Here is a 22,562-nt window from a genome sequence, read left to right as displayed (position 1 = left end):
CTCCAGATATGCAGGGGAAACCTCAGCAAAGCTAGAATGGAAGGATAGGTGAGGAAGAAGGCTGAAGTTAATTAATGGAGGAGCTACATCCAAATATGTGTTAAAGTATGAATATAGCATGTTTAAGCTGAGCACTCATTGTTGGGAGGGAGAAAAGGAAGTAGAGGGGAGGGGGCACCAAGGACAGTCTGAATGTATGCCATTTTCAATATGTTCCACACAAAAATAAAAAAATTAAAAATAGCCAGGCGTGGTGGCGCACGCCTGTAATCCCCGCGCTGGGGAGGCAGAGACAGGAGGATCGCGCAGGTTCGAAGCCAGCAGCGTGTGCTGGTTTAGAAGACCCTGTTTCCAAATTAAAATGTAAAAATATGTCTGGGAGTGTAGCCCGGAGGTAGAAGGGCTTCCAGGAACCCCAGTACCACCAAAAAAAATTAAAAATAATAAAATAAAATAATAAAATAAAATAAAATAAAAAGCAATGTCTAGTATGTGAAAAAATTGAAACTCATTTACTGCTGGTGAGAATGTAAATGGTTCAGTCACTACAGAAAGAAGTTTGACCGTCCCCAAAAAGTTAAATTAAATGTAGAATTACCATGTGTTCCATGTTCTACTGCTATGTATATACCCCCAAAGAAATTAAAATTTTAAAACAAGTACTCAAATAAGTGTATGCACATGTATGTTCACAGGAGCATTATTTATAAAAACTAAAAAGTGGAAACAGAACAAACAAAAAAATAACCAAATTGTGGCATCTGTAAGATGGAAAATTATTCTGCTATTACAAGAAATGTATAAGTGCTGGTACATGCTATCATGTGGATGAAACTTGATAACATTATAATAAATAAAAAGCTACAAATGAAAGGCTTAAAAAAGACAAAAGAAATTAATAGAATAGTGTTAGGGGATTTGGAGGAGAGAAATGGTGGGGAAAAAGGGAGACTTGGTTAAGGAAACAGTTTAATCCTATATACATATGTGGTGTTATCAATGCCAATCTCAATATTATGAATAGGGATGGGGAAGAGGCAGGGTGGGATCCAGAGGGAGATGCACCAGGTGCTGTGTTTATGTATGTTTCAATCACACTGAACTTCCATATGATGTATAATTTCAATGCACCAATAAAGTATATTAAAATATATTAATGCAGGCTTAGGAGTAATAGGCAGCAATGACCTGAACTTGTTGCTACAAGATACATTTCTCCTAGATACCAGTCCTGGAGGCAATCCAGTTGCGATAGGCAGTCACTCGCATGTAGACCCCTGGCTTATTGATTCTACCACATTCAAAGCCCCAGCTCACTATTCCAGCAAGGTACCAAATATTTCGAGAATTGGGATGAACTAGAGGTCCTCCAGAGTCACCCTAAGTAAAACAGAGAATATTTATAACAATTAACTTTTAGTTACTTTAGTTATTGGAAATGATAAGCACAAATGAAGTTTGTAAGTGGTTGGTACTTCATATAGGCCATAAAAAGCTATATTATGCAAATCCCTGTATCATCCTTAACTTCAATCACGATAGGAATACAGTCTCTGGAAACTTTTTCATGTTTATCTGAACTTGTAATCTGATAAATTACAATCTCTTGTTTTATGAGAAAACTTTTGGGAGAAGTATGAATATACTTGAAATTCAGTGTTTGATTTCTGAGAAAATATTTGAAAGTAGGAAGAATTTGGGAATGGACTGGAAAATTTGGGAATGGACTGGGTAAGATTGTTTGTTTGTTGAAATAAGATTAAGACGATGGACCGTAATGCTTGATGGCCTGGGATTGAATGCTAGATCTGCCACTTACTAGAAATATGACCATGGGCCAGATACTTGATGTTCCTGCCTCAGATTTCTCATCTATGAAATGAGAATAATAGTAATGCCTGCATCATAAGATTGTGAAAATTAAATAAATTAATATTTGACTCAGATAAGTCTAGCATTGTGTTCACTAGACATTTATAAACATATGTGACATGTAGGGAAGAATTACTATAGTGCCAAAGCTGAGAGAGATAATAACAGGACTATGAAGGTAAAAATAATTAAATTAAGCACAGAATTGTCTCCATATTTCTGATTTTCATAAAATTATAGAAGTCATTTATACACTACATGGTCAATATGAATAAAGCCCAGGATTACCTGGCAGGCATCAATATTTCCTTCTATGTACCCAGCACATAGCATTGTGTCCTCTATCATGCCATTATAAACTTCTTTAGCATTACAAGTATATGTATCAATAATTTTCACGGGTGCTTTCTGAAGTGACAATGGGTATTCACCTAAGGAAAGTAAACATTATCAGAGAATGCATTGCTATGAAACAGAGCAGGGTGGAAACCTTCTGTGGATAAGAACTTTATCTGACTGCTTCCACTTCTTAAGATGAAAAGCCTACTCAGTTCCCTCACTTAAACAGATGACAAAGATTAGTCAGTCATAAAAAATAAGAAATCGGATGTTTTCCCTAATATGCGAAAGCTAGTGAGAAAAGGGTAACAGTAGGAACTGTAGATGAAAAAGGAGATCCTATAGAGAAGCAAATAAGGTGACCTAAACTAAGGGGGTGGGGGGGGGGGAAGAGGGAAACTCTCTAAAGCACATAATGCACTTAAACAGTCAATCACTAAACCAAGCATGAGAAGGAGGGATGGGTAGGAAATGGGGTGAGGATTGGTAAGGGCTAATTTGGTAATGTGTGCATGTATGTCTACACAAGACTTTTACCCCATTAAGATATATGACTATGATGCACCATTAAAAATAATTTAAAAATAAAGAAAAGAAAAGAAAAAGAAATGATCCAAATGCAATTGGAAATATCTTTCAAATGCTGTTTTCTTCTTAAATCTTTGGACCAGAACCTTCTCAATTGGTTCATTAGGTAGTGGAGATTCTATAGCTCGATTTTTCTTAGAATATTCAAAACTGAGGCAATTTGCAAAGTCATAATTCCATAGGCAGCATTCCCTGAAGGATGACCTGAAAATATTGGCATCCAGAAGTAAAAGATGTCTTGGACTGTCTACCTAGATTGCTATTTTTTCCTAGATTGCTATTTTTCCTACCTAGATTGCTAATTTTCCCCATACATGGTATGTCAAATTTTCATTGGACTTACCATCAAATGAAAGTGCTCCCCATCCTGTAACAACAACTCCTTCACCTGGTGGAAAAATCTGTGTAACTTCAGGAAGACAAACTCGATGTACATCATTTGTAAATAACACTTTTTCAGTGAGCAAAATAACTGCGATATCATCATGATGTTCACCGCTGATGTAGTTTTCATGAATAATAATTTGTTGAACGTAATGCTGCATGTATGGGGGTGTTACCTTAGTGCCAAAGCTAACAGTAAAGTTTCTTGGATTTTTTGTCCTAAAGAAAAAAAATATTTTGTACTTATTTGAAAATAATAGAAATAGTACATATTACAGCAAATAGTAGAAATTTTGCATCTACTATACACTTTTCATGACATTACTATTCATTTTCTTTTTAATCCATTGCAATGATACAATCCATAATTTTAATATATTAAAAAAGTTCAGTTCCAGGGTGTATTCATTTTGATTCACCCCCCATACCATTTTGGCATGGGGCTGTATTTCTATTTTCTGTATTTCTATCTTTCTAATAAACTTCTTTAAATCTTCAAAAAAAAAGTTCAGTTCCTACATCATATAGTATGTAAAGTAGTGGGAAAGTAGAAATAAAAATAGTGTATTCTGTCAGGAAGAAGGCTTATATAAAACTGATGAAAGATGAGCATAAATGCAGGCAATTACAGTATTTGTTTAAATGTTTGTGTATGGTAATTAGTGGTACCAATAAACAAGAGGACTTAAATCTGTGTGCTTTAGGGAAAGGAAGCTTTCTGAAGGAACGGAACATGTTGGATAGAGCTGAGTTATATTTGCCTAAAAGACCAAAAGAGTAGAGCAGGCATATGAAGAGAGGGAAACAGGTATGAAACAGGACGCTGCATTTTAGCAACTATAAGAAGTTAAGGATCTGGATTGCAAATTGACAAAAAATAAGACTCATGTGCAAAGAAAAACTGTACCACCAAAAATCAATGACTATTCTCATTTTTACTTGCAAGGTGAGAAGGCCATAGGCAAACTTGTCATATAATTTGTCTTCCAAACAAGAACACTTTTAAAGGTGAAATAGAGGGTGACTAAAAACTGAGCAGGGATAACGGGTGCAAAGTGGACCTGACGCAGGGACCATGCTTGTCCCAAACTTGAGCAGCATTGATGAACTTACTTTTTAAAGCAGTGAGCTGCTGTTAGCAAGTATCTCTCACTGATCAATGATGCTCCACAGTAGTGTCTGCCATTCAGTTTGAGACTCGCTTGCCATGGCCATTCTCCTTCTTGAGCCGTGGAGCCTCCTTTGATTCTATCATATGTAGCTGACATTCTTGCTCGTCTCCCGCAGCCTGCCAGAAAGGGTCAGTTTCGTTCCATTAAGAGAACAGAAAGATAATTTTTATTTGATGATGAAACAGAAATTGATCTGAGTTATTCTTATATGCTAATTTTTGACAATATCTTGCACTGATTGGAACAGAATGCAATCTCTAGAAATAACCGGCTATCTCTGGATCGACTCTCTACCCAGCACAGTGTCTCCAAGATTCTTTAGCACTTGGAAAATGTGCAAGCTGTGGGAGGCAAAGTCATGGTTAAGTCCATGGGCTTTGCGATCAGACCCCCTGAGTATGAATTTTGGTCCGACCATTTACAAGCTGGATGAATCTGAAAAATTATTTTATTGGTTTGAGCTTCAGTTTTCCCATTTCTAAAATTGTCATCATAATCATACCTCTCTCTGATTATTAGGAAGATTTAATGAATCATCGTTTGTAAAGCACTTAGAACTGTGCCTGTTCAAAAGTATCAATCTTGGCTCATAAATTATATCATCTTTAATTCAAAAAGTATTTGAACTTACGGTTATTGATAATCTTTTCAGCATCAGTCCTACTGATTTCTGAAATAGAGCAAAAATTCCACAGTAAATTTAATACTTAGCTGACATTAGAGCAATATAAAAAGATGGAGGGTGCAGCAAAGAAGAAACTTCAGGGGTAATTTACAATTTCAGGGTAAACTGTAAATAGAGAGGAGAAAACACTGCTTTATTAGAATTTTTTTTACATATATGTTAACACATTACATGGAAATATTATTTTCATAATTCCATGTGGGTGACTTTGTTTCATTTAATTGGAATTATATTCTATTCCATATAAAGTAAAAACAAATTGTGAGTTTCCTCCCATAAGAGAAGAGGAAGTTCCCACAAATGATCTGATTCCTATCAGTGTACAAAAATTAAAACTTAAAAATAATATAATGGAAGCCGGGTGTGGTGGCGCACGCTTGTAATCCTTGCGCTTGGGAGGCGGAGACAGGAGGATTGCACAGGTTTGAAGCCAGCCGCTCTGGTTTAAAAGACCCTGTTTCCAAAAATTAAAAAAAGTATAAAATAGGTCTGGGAGTGTATCCCGGAGGTAGAAGGGCTTCCAGGAACCCCAGTACCACCAAAATAATAATAATAATAATAATAATAATAATAATAATAATAATAATAATAACAACAACAACAACAACATAATGGTAGATGCAATGCTTTTTTTAAAGTTATAGATCATAAAACAAAAATATAACACATTGCTACATTTAAGAATTGTTTAAAGTATTAGTATCTGCTTGAGTGTGAGAAACAACTCCCCTTCCTCCAAACCATCAATAAGGCATAAAATTATTGTGATTGACAGTGTTTTAATAATGAAGAATACAAATAATTGTTCTGATGTAAAATGATATTCATTAAAAAGTATACTGTAGGTCAGCTTTGTGCCTCCAGTTTGTGCTATGCGTAAGGGACAAAATAGTGAAAGTACAGAACTCTCTTCTGATACTTAAGCTTACCCAGGAGCCTAAGAGAATTAGGATCTGTAGTCAAGGATCCTGAGTGGTTCTCCAGCATCTGACGTAAGATGCTTTCAATTCTTCTTTTTGTGGCTTCTTTCCTTGATCTGGGATCCTTGAATACCAGCCATATATGTGCTGTCAAGCTGTTGTTATCAGGACTGGAAACAACATAAAGGTTTCGTATGTTCTAAAATAGCACTTTTTCCTGCATTCCTCGATCTTTTGCATCTTGTTTTCTTCAGTTCTTTTATGGCTTTGTGCAGTACCTTCACTTTAGTTTAAGCACAGGACCATCCATCTGCCTACCTTGACAGGCAGATGGATGTTTACCTGTCAACAGTATACATCAACTATATTATTCAGTTTAGAGGAAAAGCAGTTCTACAAATCTGAAAAAATAGGAGAGACCTGAGGCACAGAATTTAGGTATTACTGAAGAACTCAAATAATTTATTCATGTATTCATCAATCATTTATTGAGCAACTGCTATAGATACACAACTGGGCTAGGTGCCATTTGGTGATGCAAGGGTGGCTATGGCACAGGCCCTACCTTCCAGGGATTTCCAAGCTTTTAGAAGAGATAAAACATGTATATAAATTACTCTGATAATTGAGCAAGAAGTGATAAGATGCTTATCTTAACTGGAGATGTTCAGAAAAGAATAAATAATTTTTACTTAAAAGATCAGAGACATTTTGAAAGAAAAAGTGCTTTATGTACTAAACCTTAGAGTAATCTAATTGCCACTTCATCATCAAGCAAAAACTTTCATCAAGAAGAGATTAGGAAGACTTTGTTTCATTATAAGATTATAATTATATAATAATTATTATTAAGATTATAATTATATATAATATAATATATAATTATATAATAATATAATAAATATTATATAATATAAATATAAATATTATATAATAATACAAATGTAAATATAAATATTATATAATATAATAAATATAATATATAATAAATATATAATAAAATTATATATAATTTATTATATATAATATAAATATATAATTATAAGAAAACTGAGTCAAAATTATATTTAATTAGCATTTATTGTGCACCTGCTGTGTTCTAGGCAATTGGTTACTATATTTATAGCACATATTTTGTTGTCTCCACTACAACCGAGAAACCATACACAGGGAAAACTTGAGGCTCTGAGAGGTTATGTAATATGCTCAGCTATGTGCCTCCATGGAACTAGGAAATAGATTAAGTACAGGTGACTCCATAACCTGGGCTCTTTGCCTAATGCACTCTGTTGCCTATGCCTAGTCATTCAGTATCCAGTGTCTACGAGTTTGAACTCAAATGGAAGGGGTCCTTTAAAGCTACCCAAGGAATAACAGCGATGAAAAGATGTTGAGTAACACTGCACTCAAAGATTAATCTGACTTGTATTCAGAGAAGATTTGTTTAGAATTGGGAAAGTGGTAGGAAGCCCAAGAGACAGGCTAATAGACATGTTGGAATTATTGAGGAATCATGAGGCTTGTGTCTGAAGTGACATTATCATGCATTAGGTCTCCTAAGGGATACTCAACATTTTGGCATATAAATCAATAACAATTCCTGAGAAGCACTGGGCTCACATATATTTGATTTTTGTAGTAGATAAAGCCAATGGGGAAAACTGTTCTGTGGCCTCTCCCTCACTTTGTCTTGAGCCATGCTGCCTATAGATACCTGCAGTTTCATGTACTGGAAAACAAAGCAAAGAGGCCTTCCTGTGGTTGTAGCTACCTCTGAGAGGTACCTGGAACCTTCAACTTTAGTTATCCATTCCTGGCCAATTCCATAACTGACTCCCAAAATTAATGCTAGTTGGAACCTTAATCTGTCCTGCAATTCCAGGAGTCACATGAGTTAAGGAGCAAAAGGACATTTCTGACATTAAAGAATTACCTTCATTTGAAATGTGTTTATTTGAAAATACTTCCACACACATTATCTTTTTTTACTCTGAGTATACTGTGAGAAAAACAGGGCAGATGTTGTCACTAACATTTCATAAAATAGAGAAACAAATTCGAAGTGGTACAGCGATTCACCCAAGAAATCAGGGCTACTAAATAGTGAAGTATGGGCTCTGCTTATCTCCTATTCTAAGGCTCTCTGTTATTCTTTTCTACTCTAAACCCATACACACAAAATATGGCATACTTATTTTATTTCTCATTATGATTATTAGAGGGTTTTCCTTAGTATCAAATCCTATTGAGCATTTGATGTCTTCTCCTTATTATTTAATAAGAATCCTACGAGTAGTTCCACAGATAACTAGTAGAAACACAGGAGAAAACAGAATCTAAAGTTATTATACTGGCAAGTAAAAATGTTAGAGCAGCAAAAATTTGTCTAAGAGACCAGCTAATGTTTTCTGGGCATAAATACTCAAAAAATCATAAGGATGAGTCATCTGCAATTTGAGGATTAATATATTTCCAATATATCTAAAAAACTCAACAATATAACCCCAAATTTTCTGTTTCTATGCTTATTAGTCTGATATTTATGATGTTTGATGTTAATAACTTATTGACTAATGGCTATAAGAAAGCAATAGGCTCTTTTTACAGAAGAATTAAAAGCATTATGTATAAAGGTTTGATCTCTTTTCTGATGGTTAGTGTTAGCTACTTACAACAGGGAGATGACTTGAGAATTGATATATTGCCTGTAAAAGTTAGAACTTTGAAATGCATCAACCATCTGTTAAGAAAGAACATAGAGTCAAACACTAAATTCTAGTAATATATTTATATTTTAAGCAATAACAACAAAACAAATGTAGGAAAATTCTAACTTACTTTAGTTTCAAGGATTTTACTAATATAATTATTTTCAGGTGATGTCTCCCTTTCATAATTTCTATTATATGGGATATCCAGCACTTTAAAGCTACCTTGATAGTAGTAGGTCTTATTTTCTGTGAGATAAAGGAATAATCCAAGGATTATTTAAATTAAATAGACTTAAAATGAAAATACAGATACATGGTAATACCAACTAATATGTATTATGCTCATTAGATATTTATGATTCCATGTGAATCTTCCTAGTGTAGTTGGCAATATAACCTAGCCATGTGGAAAGTAGTTTAGGACCAGTAGTGGAATACACATGCACATATAAGACAAAAGTTATAAAGATGAATATCTTGGTTGAGATAGAAATGACTATATTCTACAAGGAAATTTCTGGTTAGTCAGTTGTCACATTATAAATAAAAAGTTAACCATTTATTAAGTATCTACTATACAAAGATATTTTAGAAAGACCTAATAAAGTATACTATTTTTTTTTAGGAGAAATGTAGTCTCAGAGGGATTAACTAACTTGCTCAATATGATATAGCTGCTACAAAGGACCAAGGACCAAAATTCAATTCGTCTGACTCCAAAGGCCACAGGTAATTTATTACATTTTCTTTCAAATTTTTAGACGATGCTACTTGATTTATATCACATCTTATTTCTAAAAAGGCGAGAGATATTAAGTATCAAAGAATATGCTAAATATTGTGTAAGAGTGCCTATCATATGATAAAAACTAAAAAATAAATGTTATTTTGCAATGTGATCGCTATCCTTGAAGACCTTGTGGAAGAGACAGGTTCAATATGGCTAAGCTATTACATGAGGTCCTAACCAGGATATAATTAGATAATGAAGTTTATTTTTCAACTGCAAGTTCCATGTGACTTAATAGAAGGGAGAAATTATAATTAAAATAAAATATGATGCTATTATACATATTATTAATATTGAAATCTACAGTAATAAACATGATGGAAAAATAAGTTAGAAATTCTTAAACAAAATACTGAAAATTAATTAATTATAAATGAATAGTGTTAATTGCAGCAAGCTTGTCTGTGGGTCATGTATTTTTCTATAAACACCTAGATTTACAGTTATATTTATACAGTTATACATAAGCAGCAAAAAGTACCTTAAAACTCTTCAACCTCTTTTTTATAGTTCAATTTTTGAAATGTATTTTTAATTTTTAATTTAGATTTCTAATTATTTTTACCTTTAGCAGCATTCCACTGTTACAAACATGGGCTATTCCTTCATTTAAGTTAATAAATTGTCAGCCAGACATGGTGACACACCTGTAATTCTAGTTCTTGGAAGCCTAAGACAGGAGTATTGTAGATTCAAGGCCAGCCTCAGCAACTCAGTGAGGCCATCAGCAGCCTAGCAAGACCCTGTTTTAAAACAAAACAAAAAAAGCCAGGTGTGGTGGTACACCCTTGTAATCCCCGCACTTGGGAGGCGGAGACAGGAGGATCGCACTGGTTTGAAGCCAGCCTTGCTGGCTTAAGAGACCCTGTTTCCAAATAAAAAGTATAAAAATAGGTTTAGGAGTACAACCCGGAGGTAGAAGGGTTTCCAGGAACCCCAGTACCTCAAAAAAAAAAAAACATTTAAAAGGGCTGGGGGTGTAGCTTAGAGTTAGGAATACCCCTGGGTTCATTCTCTAGTACTCCCCCCATTTAAAAATTTTTCAAGATTCAGATTTTTTTTTAACAATAGAATTGAACAGTTTTCTCAGGACCAATGGATAAATAGAATATTTAGTAATATGTTTAAAACTAAGAAACCATACACCAGAACATGAAACTCAACTCTTAAGTATCCTGTTCTTAATTTAATTCTATGTAGCAGTCCTACTGGGACACTGAGACTGTTCACCAGCTTTGCTGAGGTCACTGTGACTACAGCAATTATGCTCAGTTGGTACCTGATAAGATGAAAAGAATCTTCTGGGATGGCAAATCTCCAAGGCAGACAAACACTATGTGATTAACATTTCTAGCTTTGTAAATAGTTCAAATATCAATAGAAATTGAGAAAGATGAATAAGGGGGTGAAGAAGGAAATAATTTTCACCAACTTGATTACTTGCAACTTATTTCTGGAAAAAACCCTAAAACATATATATACTTTTTAGTACTAAGTGTTCTCTGGGTGCAATATCAGGATTTAAGTATAAATTATGAAACAACTTCTATTTAAAACTGACAGTAAAGTAAAGACACTTTCTCTACATTCTCCTATGTCTAAGCCCAGAAAAAAAGAACAGATGAAGATAGTTGGGTCAATTTCATAGAAACTAAAGAAACAGCCATAGCTGTGAGCCTAATGATGAAAACATGCCCCGAACTGAAATACACAGTAAAGTGAGAATTGATGTAGATCAGAGATACAGCTCTTAAATTGAACTAGATGCAGATTTTTCTAAATGTTTTCCATAATTGGAGTAATAAAACTTCAAGTCCTGAAAAAAGATAAGGAATATTTATGTAAAGACTTTCACACTGCAGAATATCAGGAGAGAAAATCAGAGTGAAACTATACTAATGTGCTGTTTTTATAGAATATTATATTCCTGCTAAGGCAACCTGTTGGAGGCAAACTGGGATGAATAAGGCAGAGATTCAGTAATCACTGTGCCATAGTGCAGAATCTGCAAGTAGAGCAAACTTCCTCAAGCTCATCCAGCTTCTTAAGTGTTAAAAATGGAAAGTAAATGTGTCTTATGATTAAAGAAAATAGATGGGATAAGAGGATGCTCATGACAAAATATATAAATGTATATAATATATATGTATATATAATATATATGTATATGTATATATGGATATATGTTGCAATGTGTATGTATATATATGGATATATGGATATATGGATATATGGATATGGATATATAATATATGGATATATATGTTGCAAATTCACCCTGCCTATAATCCACCCCCAGATGGTGCTGAAAGAAAACCCAAGATGACCACTATGTAGCCAGGGTATATATTCTCATCTTCCATATTAGAGAATAAATAATTATAATAATTAAAAGATATAGATAAAGCAATGTTCAAATCACCTTAAAGAGTTGAAAATGGTTGCCTCTGATTAATGAGAAATGGGGTAATGGAGAAAGGACTGCATTTTTTTAAAGCTCTGATCATTTTATTCTTTGAATATATCTAGCTTTGGAAGAAAAATAATCATGGCAAAAACCATAGAAAAAGTATTGATGGTGAGGCACAATCTAAATACATATTTAGCTGGGCATGGTGGCACATGTTTGTAATCCCCGCACTTGGGAGGCTGAGACAGGAGGATCACAGGTTTGAAGCCAGCCTCAGCTACTTAGTGAGGCTCTTAGCAACTCAGTGAGACTCTGTTTCCAAATAAAGTATAAAACAGATCTGGGAGTGTAGCCTGGAGGTAGAAAAGCCCCTGGATTCCACCCCCAGTACCACAAAAGAATTATTAAATATATATTCAAAACTAAACCAATAATTCTGATTACAAACCAGAATAAAGATTAAACATGCTGGGTGATGTGGCACATGCTTGTAATCCCAGCATTTGGGAGGTTGAGATGGAAGGATTGAAGTTCGAGTACAACCTCAGCTACTACTTAGTGAGACCCTTTGCAACTCAGTGAGACCCTGTTTCAAAACAAAGAATAAAAAATGGGGCTGGGTGTGTAGCCCATAGGTAGAATGCCCCTGTGTTCCATCCCCCATACCGCAAAAGAAAATTAAAACATTAACATTATAAATAATATTGAAAACAGACTACTAGAAAATGTGAGAGAAAAATGAGAAGTATAATTATGCTAATGATGTTTATTTTATGTTAAAGTATAAATGATGTACTCTTTAATGTTAAAACACGATTTTCAAAAATTTTTTGTCTTCTTGTTTTTCAAAATTTTAAAAAATATGTAAAAAGGATTTTTTACATTAATGTCTTTGTTATGAGGAAACATTAATTAAAATTCAATCTCCCTTGATTATTTTCTCCACACAAAATATGTTTAATATCTTTTTTGTGTAATTAGAATTGATCCCAAGGTCATTTTACTCTTGAGCTACACTTCCAGCTCTTTTTATTTTTATTTTGAAACAGGAACTTGCTAAGTTCCTGAGGGTCTCTCTAAGTTGCTGACGCTGGTCTTAAACTCGAGATCCTCCTGACTCAGCCTCCCAAAGACTAGGATTATAGGCATGTGCCACCATACTCAACTAGAATATGTATGATATCTTAGTTATAAAAATTACATATATATAGTGCCAGCTTGTTAGAATTATTTTTCTGCCAATCAATTATCTATGCGTTCATGTCTCTAAGTAAATGTCCACTTTTTTATTTAAATATATACAAAAAGTGATCTGTAATTCAGTGCTTGGGAAATGATAATAATGTTTATTCCTATGATCTGAGGTCATTGATGTCTTTTTAAGGTGAGATAATCCATTGTTTACAATTGCTTCTTTATTGTTCATAAGAATGGAAATAAAAATTACAATGAAATAAAATAAATACAAAGATATACCAACCTACTGCCAGAAAGTGAACCAGAAGACCAATAGTTATTCCGAGGATGGCCAGTACTCCAAACACAAGGAGGACAGTTACCCATAATGGCAAAGATGTGCGGGAAGCTGTGACTGGTCTGCAGATAGAGAATATGAATATGAACGTGAATCAGAGAGACCACCATACTTTCAAATCTGTATTTCTTTCCTTTGTTCACCACTAAAACCTTCCACAATTAGGCAAAGTAGCAGCAAAGACATAGGAGGGAAAAGAGGAAAGAAAGAAGGGAAGAAGAAAAAAAGTAAATGCTTCCCTGAAATCTTATGGTGGAATTTGTGCTATATAATCACATTCGTTCACTGTGTGTGTGATATGAAATTACTTTTTTAGATTATGAAGCTTGGTGTCAAGTTATCTGTGGTTGGAAATCTAGCCTCATCCCATGATTAATGGATAGAAATAGAGTTAGTTTCAATATGGGAAGATCTTGCCAGATCATGGGCAAGGTGCCAGGCAAAAGAAATGTTTTAAAAGTTCCTTATTTCTCAGCTCATTGTAAATTTTAAAGTATTATTTATTATTTATTATGCTCTTATATACAAAGAACACAAGGAAATATGAAGCACTATATTGGGTTAGAACAGTGGCTACTTATTAGCTTGTACATTGCTATGTTTCAAGGAAATTTTATATAGATAGGCACATGATAATCAAAAGCAATTAGGTATTCTCACTGTTTCATTTAAGCAACAAACATGTTGAGAGCCTCGGGCTAAGTTAAGATAAGGATCTGTGGAAATTTTCTAGTCACAGAAGAATGAAAAGACAGTCTAATAAAAAGGAACCACGTGCAGCACTCTAGGAATGACTGGTACAGCAGGGAGTGGTGGCACACGCCTGTAATCCCAATACTTGGGAGCCTGAGACAAAAGGATCGCAGGCTGGAAATCTACAACTTAGTGAGGTGCTCAGCAACTAAGCAAGAATCTGTTTCAAAATAAAAATATAAAAACTGGGCTGAAGTATAGCTTATGGGCTGAATGCCCTTGGGTTCAGTCCCCAGTAAAACACACACACACACACACACACACACACACACACACACACACACACATTGAGGACTCAATTTTTTTTGTGAGTCATGAAATTACCATGAAATTACCAAGATGAAATTGGATAATGTGATTTTTAATTTTGTACGTCAACTTTGGCTAGGCTCTGAGCAGTTTGGTGGAAGACTAACCAATATGTCATTGTAAAGGTTTTTTATACCTCTGATTAACATTTATACTCAATTAACTTTAAATAAAGATTACCTCCCATAATGTAGATGAGCTTCATCTCATGATCTGGAAGTCTTAAGGGCAAAAACTGATGTTTGGGGAGTCGAATAAATTCTGCCTTGGGATGATAACATAAAAATTCTTCCGAGTTTCTATCTTCCAATTTGTTGACCTCACAACTGTGTGAGCTAATTCATTAAAATAAACCCCTATTTGTGTGTGTTTTTATAGATATAATATAGACATGTATACATAATATACATTATATGTTATATATCATGTGTGTTATATATGTACAGATAATATATAGAGAGGGAGAGATAGACTGAGAGAGGGAGATGTATATCTCTACTGTCTCCATCTTTGTCTCTTTCCATTTCCTATTGGTTCTGTTTCTGATACAGGAAGGTAACAATAACTTGATACTATACAAAGCTGTTAAGATTTCTCTACTAAATTGGGGTTTCTTCAGTGTGGTTGAAAGGGGACTTCAAGCAGAATTACTTGAAGGTGATTATTATTTTGTGAGCTTAAGCAAATTTTATTATTACAAAGGTAGAAAGAAGGGACAGAACTATAAAGCACTGCATCAGAGAGGGATACACAGCGGAGTGCTTTGAAATTAAGACACTCATGGAAGTGATTATTTAATATCCAGGTTGTGAGATCCTACTCCATATGTAGTGAATTTTAATTCCTAAAAAGACCTGGGAACATGTACTTTGACACTCCTAGCACCACAGAGTCTCACAAAACTGTGTGTTATCTTCACTATCACCTTTGTGAACTCTCCATCTGTTCTACACATTCTGTCTTTTCCCCATATTTAAGCAAGTTGGCAACTTGTTCCCATGTCTTAGATCAACCACCCCATCTCATCTCATTCTCCAACAGATAACCTTGGGTTTCCATCATGTGGAGATTAGGATTCTACAGGCACACCAGACTGCTTCATGCCTCTGCTTCCTCACACTCTCCATTCCTTTTGTTTAACATGTTCACCTGAAGACTAGCCAAGGAGCTTCTCTCAAACTTTATCACCCCACCCTGTAATCTCCTTTTCACTGAAGTCCTTCACAGCCAACCCTGTTGGGGCCTTAGCTTCAGAGTCTATTTCTACACGTCTTTTCTCCTTTACTCATGAGCATACTATAGTCTAGAATCATATCATTATTCATTGTTTTTATGCCCAAAACATGCCATGGTGCCTAGCATCATAGTCAATATGTGTTGAATAACTGAACAAGTAAAGACAAGGGGGATCAAGAACAATTACTTGAATGGTAAATAGAACAAAGGAATCCAGATTATATGAAGCTTTCAGGGCTAATGAAAAGAGTTTATCTTTATCCTGTGAAAATGACTAACTGGAAGACTTTTATCATTTAGGAAGATGTATGAAGTGTTATACATGATTTTAGTTAAAAGGAGTGAAAAAAGGAAAGGGAAGGACCAATGAGATAGGAACTTAAAATATATGGCAGTGGAGTAGTGGAATCCTCACTGATGGTTGTCAGAATGAAAAGAAAATGAGAAATTTGAGAAAGTTTACAGAAGAATAATACTTTCCAGAACTTGGCAATTAATTATATTGATGAAGAACAGGAATATGTTAAAGATGGCACACGATTTTACTTCAAGGGGAAAGGAGAGTAAAATAAATCTTTAAGAGATCAGTTGTAGAGAAAAATTGTGTGTATATATACATATATATATGTAATATATATTACATGCATATATAGTATATAATATATAATATATAATATACATATATATATAATGTGGAACTTTAAGGGGATTTAAATTCTAAAACATAATTGGAAGCACCAGATGTGTGATTTGCTGATGAACCACAATTGTGAAGATAAACCCAGGAGTCATCTAAGAGCAAAGAGGAATCAAGGCTATGTAACAGAATCAGTGTGCCCTAGTGTTTATTGCATAAAACTTTGCACAAAATAGGCATCTCTTTTTCCAAGGCAAGTATATGTTTCCAATTTTATAATAAATTACTTATCTCATATGCTTCATATATGTTATATTCTCATCGCTTAATGCCCCTTAAAATTATAAGCATTTAAAGTACAAACCTTTTTTTCTTAACTGTCAAATTCAAAATGTTGTTGATCTTTTAGTGATGGGTAAATACCTTTACCCCTTCTCATAAACATTCAGCTCCACCAAAACTATCTTCTTCACTGCAAAAAATTTTATTCCTTACTTCATGCCCCTTCTTTTTTTAAATTATGAAATTTTGCTGATTACTCTTTTTACTAGTCATCTCTTAATTGGTGATACATTTGACTTTATTTATTTTGACTAATTTTATTTTTAAAGTTGTAAATCAGAATGGATATTTGAATATATATGGAATTTTTAGATTTTATCTTCATATTTTGTTTTCAGAACTTGTATTATTATGAAAACAGAAAAAATCTAGATCTTTTAAAACTGGATTGAATAAGATATTTCTAGATATCTAGGTTCATCTAGATATATGGCTTAAAAATTGGAAAATGAGTTCTTAATTTTCAATTTAATTTCTTTAAAAATTGTTATAGGATTTTTATTTCCATTTTCTAATTCCCTTTCCACTTTGATTATTTCTTACCATAGCTCAATGTGTTTCTGGGTTTTAGCTACCTTCAACCCATTACTTAAAGATCTTATGAACCATACATAGATTAAATAGATTTTCAAAGTGATAAATACTTCTCAAGCAGAAACCACACTCAGATATTATCCAATTTCTGCTAGTTTGTCCATAAATTTATCTGGAAAATCACACACAAAATTATTGGGAGAAAAAAACAATATAAATTATATCACACCATAAAAATTCCTGGACATGAACTTCTCGATGTTATTTCAGTAAGGAAATAACATAAAACATAGCTTTCTTCAGAGAGTTCCCCCATTCTATTATGTAGAACTAACTCTAAGAAAAGATTAGAAATTTATAAAATTTAATTTTACGTTTTCACCTCCAATTCTGTGTGTTTTCTTCCTTCCTTCCTTTCTTTCTTTCTTTCTTTCTTTCTTTCTTTCTTTCTTTCTTTCTTTCTTTCTTTCTTTCTTTCTTTTTGGCATTCATCATTTAAGTACCAACATGTAGCCATCAAGTTCACTAAGGCATCTTCAAATGCACCTATAAAATCAATTCTGTTTCTAGGTCCCTCCATAGTGTTCTGTGTAACTGGATTAACATCTCATGCTAAGAAGCTAATTTGATGAAATAGGGCTTAAAACTCTCCTAGGTAGCTAGGAATGCTAAGAAACAATGACTTAATCATTTGGAATATTTCAGTGTAAAATTTTTACACATAGTATAAAATAATGAACGATGAGGAGGTGCCCTGTAAATAAAACGTTAGCATTTACCCAGCACAAAGATGATGACTATCCCACAGGTAAAACAAAACAAAACAATCATGCCTTTCTTTTCCACTTTTTATGCATGTGATCACTCTTTTATTGATGGATCAGAAATGTGGCCAATAAGAAAACATGAGGGTTATAAATAAAACAACATTTTAACAAAAATTATATAATTAAAATATCTACTTTAATTCAATAACTTAATGGTTTTAGTATATTCTCTCACAATGAGGATGCCCTTTATAATCACACACACTTATGACATGTACACATTCATGTCTTAACAGTCTCAGCTATTGACCCAGATATACACACTTAATAATATATATTTTAGAAAAATATTTATGTAAAGTATACATTTATATTTCACAGTCACCTGAACATTAAATATCTCAAGATTAAATTCAACTAATTTCCTGTATTCCATATGTTTTTATGAAAACTTACAAACTAAAAGTACATTCTTAACATTTTGTCATGAATTATCACTATTTACTTAATATGATGATCATCTACTTAGATACTTTAAAAATAGGGAGCACATATTCATACATAATTCATCATTCTTGTTCATGGACATTTAACAAGTAAATATATATGGATGTACATATGGTATAGTTATACAGATAACATCTGTGAAGCAGTAGTACTGTAAAATTCAAAACAATATTTATGAAAGCACTGGAGAAAACTTAAGATGTTAAACAAATACAAGGACGTCATAATCATTATCATTACACACAACAATTTGGCATCTGACTTGAAAAATAAAGTTTTCTCTGCTACCTCCTCTCCATTTGTTAGTAGTCAGGCATTCACATTGTTTTTCATTTCCCCTCAACTAATCACTTAAAGCTGTAGATTCCAGACACAGCATATGTTTTGGCAAGGTTTTCTCAGTAATGCAGAAATCCAAAATGCTGCCTCAACTCAGTTGTTTTGCCACAAACCTTAGAGAGGAGTCATATTGGCATATCACAATTTTAGGCAAGCAAATCTAGACTTACCTATACATAATGTAGTGATATAATGGCTGTTGATGGTAATACAGATGAAATAATTTCTGGACCCTCTGGTGCTGATCAGTGTTTCTCAGGTAAATGTGCTAACCACAAAGATAGTTGAGATTTTAAGGGCTGGGTACAAAGCAGAAAGCAGAAAGTAATTAAAAAGAAACTTGTTTAACAAGTGCAGTGACAGGTATGAATCTGGTTTAAAGGAAGAAATGAAAAATTCTCTTTGAGTTAGATACTTAGCAAAAGACAATAGATATTACTTACATTGGTCATCCATCAGGTCCACCCAAGAAATACCACCGCAGATTGATGAATCAGTGTTCTGACTCAGGCTCTATCCAGCCTTTCGTGGCAAAGTGCTCCTCCCCAGTGAAACCAACTCTACCAGAGAGCAATCTCTGGCAAATGACTTAAATACCAACTGTCCTGTTTTGAATACTATAATTCTACTACAGCGTTAATCATTTAAAATATGGTTGACTTGGAAATTCTTGCTGGGACTCTGTATATACCTCTGTAGAAATAGATGTATAAATAAAAGTAGGAGATATTTTACTGCTTGTTTTTTTAGCATGATTGATACAATATGATTATATGTCATAGTGAAATTCAAAGTGTTTCATTCATATATGCGTATAGTATCTCTTGGTGTGATTCTTTCCTAAACCCATCCCGCTACCCACCTCCTTCCTCCTCATATACATGCTAATAAAGTTGTTAGTGATATCTTCATGAGACCCTCATATATGGAGATAATATTATTTGGTCTATTTCTTTCTTCACACCTCCTTTTCCTCTTCTTTTTCCTTCCTTATGATTCCCTTTTCACTCTTCTACTGGCCTCAATTCTTATTATCATGAAGTCCCTTTTCTTTCCTATTTCTCTCTAGCTTTCACATATAAAAAAAGAAAGCCTTTGATTTTCTGAGGCTGGCTAATTTCACTTAGCATGAAGTTCTCTAGTTCTAACCTTTTCTTACATATTACATGATTTTTTATTCTTTATGGCTGAGTTAATCTCTATTACATACCCATTTTCTTTATTCATTCATTTGTTGATGGAAACCGAGGTTGTTTCCATAATTTAGCTTTTTAAATTTTGCTGCAATCTCATGGATGTGCATTTATCATTATAGTATTCTAACTTTAATTCTTTTGAAAATATAATTCTTTTGGAGTGCTATAGCTGGTTCATATGGTGCTTCCATTCATAGTAAAAGTAAATTTTGGAGTAAGAAATAGTTCTATTTATGCAATTTTTTTTTTTGTGTGTGTGTGGTTCTAGGGGTGGAACCCAGAGGCTTTCTACCTCCGGGCTATACTCCCAGATCTTTTTTATATTTTATTTAGAAACAGGGTCTCGCTAAGTTGCTGAAAGCCTCACTAAGTAGCTGAGGCTGGCTTCGAACCTGTGTGATCCTCCTGTCTCAGCCTCCCAAGTGCAGGGATTACAAGCGTGCGCCACCACGCCCAGCTTATTTCTGCAATTTTTTTTACAGAAAATGGAACTAATTATTCAGGAATTGTTTTACTAAATAAATATGGATTAAGCTTTTGAGTAATACATGAAATTCTTATGAAAAAAAAACATTCAGGAAGCCATTTAGATATTTTTTAACACACTTATCAAAATTATCGGAACTTTTTTTCACATCTTTAACTACTTTCTATTCAGCCATTTATTTAGTAAAGATTTTCATGTACTTCCTGGGGATACACATTGTTCCCAGTGGTGGGAAAGCAGCAATGGGTGTAATCATGTCACAGTTATTACTTCCTCATATATGTTTAACAGCTCATGTTTTTTCTTGTCCTTTTATAAATGTCTTGAATTTCAAAATACCACTGCATCATAGATGTTCTCTGTATAACCATATATTAATTTATATATGTTTATTTGTTGAATGTCAATGAACCAGAATAGTATAAAATGAACTTTATAGTGGAAGACATAATTTAACGTGAGATACCTGCATATGCCATAAATAAAATTAAGAAGAGTGGCTGGGTAGAAAGTGGTTGAATAGGGTTCCATGGCTATATGTAGGTGGTCAGGAAAAGCTTCCCTTAGGAGAAGGATTTGAGCAGGGACCTAAATGATGATAAGAAATTAGTGTGATTCATCTCTCTAAAACATGTATTCATGTGTTTTTTAAAAAAATATTTAAACTCTAACCTGCTAATAAAATAATTAATAAAATAATAATTAGTCAAATAATATTAACTTCCTTGGTTGCTATTCTATGTCATGTAGAAGGTCATCTTTGTTCATCTGTTTTGTTCTATAGTAGTATAGTGTAATAAAAACGGCACGACTTGTATGTCAACACCAGGTCCAGTGGTAACCAGTCGTTTGACATAAATCTATCTGAGATTCAGCTTTCTCATAGGTAAAAATGTGGGTTAACAGGATCATACTTGTATGGCTGTTGTGTTAACAGGAACTATGTAAATAAAGTGCTTGGCACAATGCCTAGGACATTGTGTTATCTAAACAGTGACTTTACCTAGACCTTAACTTAAGCCATTTCTCATAGTCCCCTTTCTTGAATAGCAAGTGCTTTCCTGACTTCTCAATTTTATTCATGCTAATACTCTCAAGACTGCCATTTTTGCCCATCTCATGTTTACTCATGTTTTGTTGGTCAACCTAGTTACCACATCAGTTATTAAGCCTTTCATGTAAAACTTCATTCTTCTTTGTTTTATTTTCTTTTTTGTGTATGTGGTGCTGTCTACATCTGAGCTACACCCTCATCCCTATTTTATTTTTTATTGTGAAATAAGGCCTCACTAAATTGCTGAGGTTCTCACGAAGTTGCTGAGACTGGCCTTGAACCTGCATCCTCCTGTCTCAGCTGCCTAAATTCTGGGATTACAGCAGTGCACTACTGTGAAAGCTAAAATGTATCCTCTGTGTTCTCTTTTTTTGTCTCCTTACATTTCCTGCTCCTCATAGCATCACCCATTATCTGTTCTCCAGCTTCCTAGGGCTGAGAAACTATTTTAGAGCAGGCAGAAGCCAGGCTAGCTCATGGGTATGAGAAAGCTGTGGTGTTAATATCACTGGTAATGGCTCTTAGCTGTTAAGTTCAATAATGCCAATTTTCATAGCTTCCCATGGACATCAGTTCTTTGGTGTACTGTAAAGTCCTTCAACCCTTCCAACAATTTCTTTATAAATTTTCCAATTTTCTCTTTGCTTAATATGTCTTTTCTGCTTTGAATATGCCTAATCCTTATAGATCTATCTATATATAGAAAGACTTAAAAAAACTGAGATAATATGATAATGATAATTCAACATGGTACCATTAACACAAATAATATTGCACTATCTAAATGGGAGCAAATATATGTATTTAAATTCATAATTTTGTTTATTTAAATTTACATATTCTATTATATCATATATTTTCACAAATAAACATATGAAAATATCTAGAAAAGTTTACAAAACAATAATTGCCCTGGAGGAGAAGGAAACGACCCAGAAATGAAAGCGACAATTATAGAAATTTTAGCCTGGTCTATAATGGGTTTATTTTCTTCAC

General features: G+C 33.8%; 1 protein-coding gene across 1 annotated transcript; it reads right to left on the bottom strand.

Moving 5' to 3' along the window:
- Positions 1-1,218: 1,218 nt before the first annotated feature.
- On the bottom strand, positions 1,219-21,643 carry LOC308264099 (transmembrane protease serine 11B-like protein; the record flags this gene model as incomplete). Its single annotated transcript, XM_080697230.1, has 10 exons — positions 1,219-1,380; positions 2,161-2,303; positions 3,143-3,402; positions 4,297-4,471; positions 4,987-5,025; positions 5,970-6,130; positions 8,633-8,700; positions 8,799-8,917; positions 13,352-13,467; positions 21,516-21,643. 10 exons carry the CDS (start codon positions 21,641-21,643, stop codon positions 1,219-1,221), a joined length of 1,371 nt encoding a protein of 456 aa, XP_080553356.1.
- Positions 21,644-22,562: the final 919 nt, after the last annotated feature.

The sequence above is a fragment of the Muscardinus avellanarius genome, assembly GCF_963383645.1.
Source record: "Muscardinus avellanarius genome assembly, chromosome: 6".
In the NCBI taxonomy this organism is placed as follows: Eukaryota; Metazoa; Chordata; class Mammalia; order Rodentia; family Gliridae; genus Muscardinus; species Muscardinus avellanarius.
The sequence above is the reverse complement of the archived record's forward strand: the minus strand, read 5'-3'. Positions and strand labels throughout refer to the sequence as shown.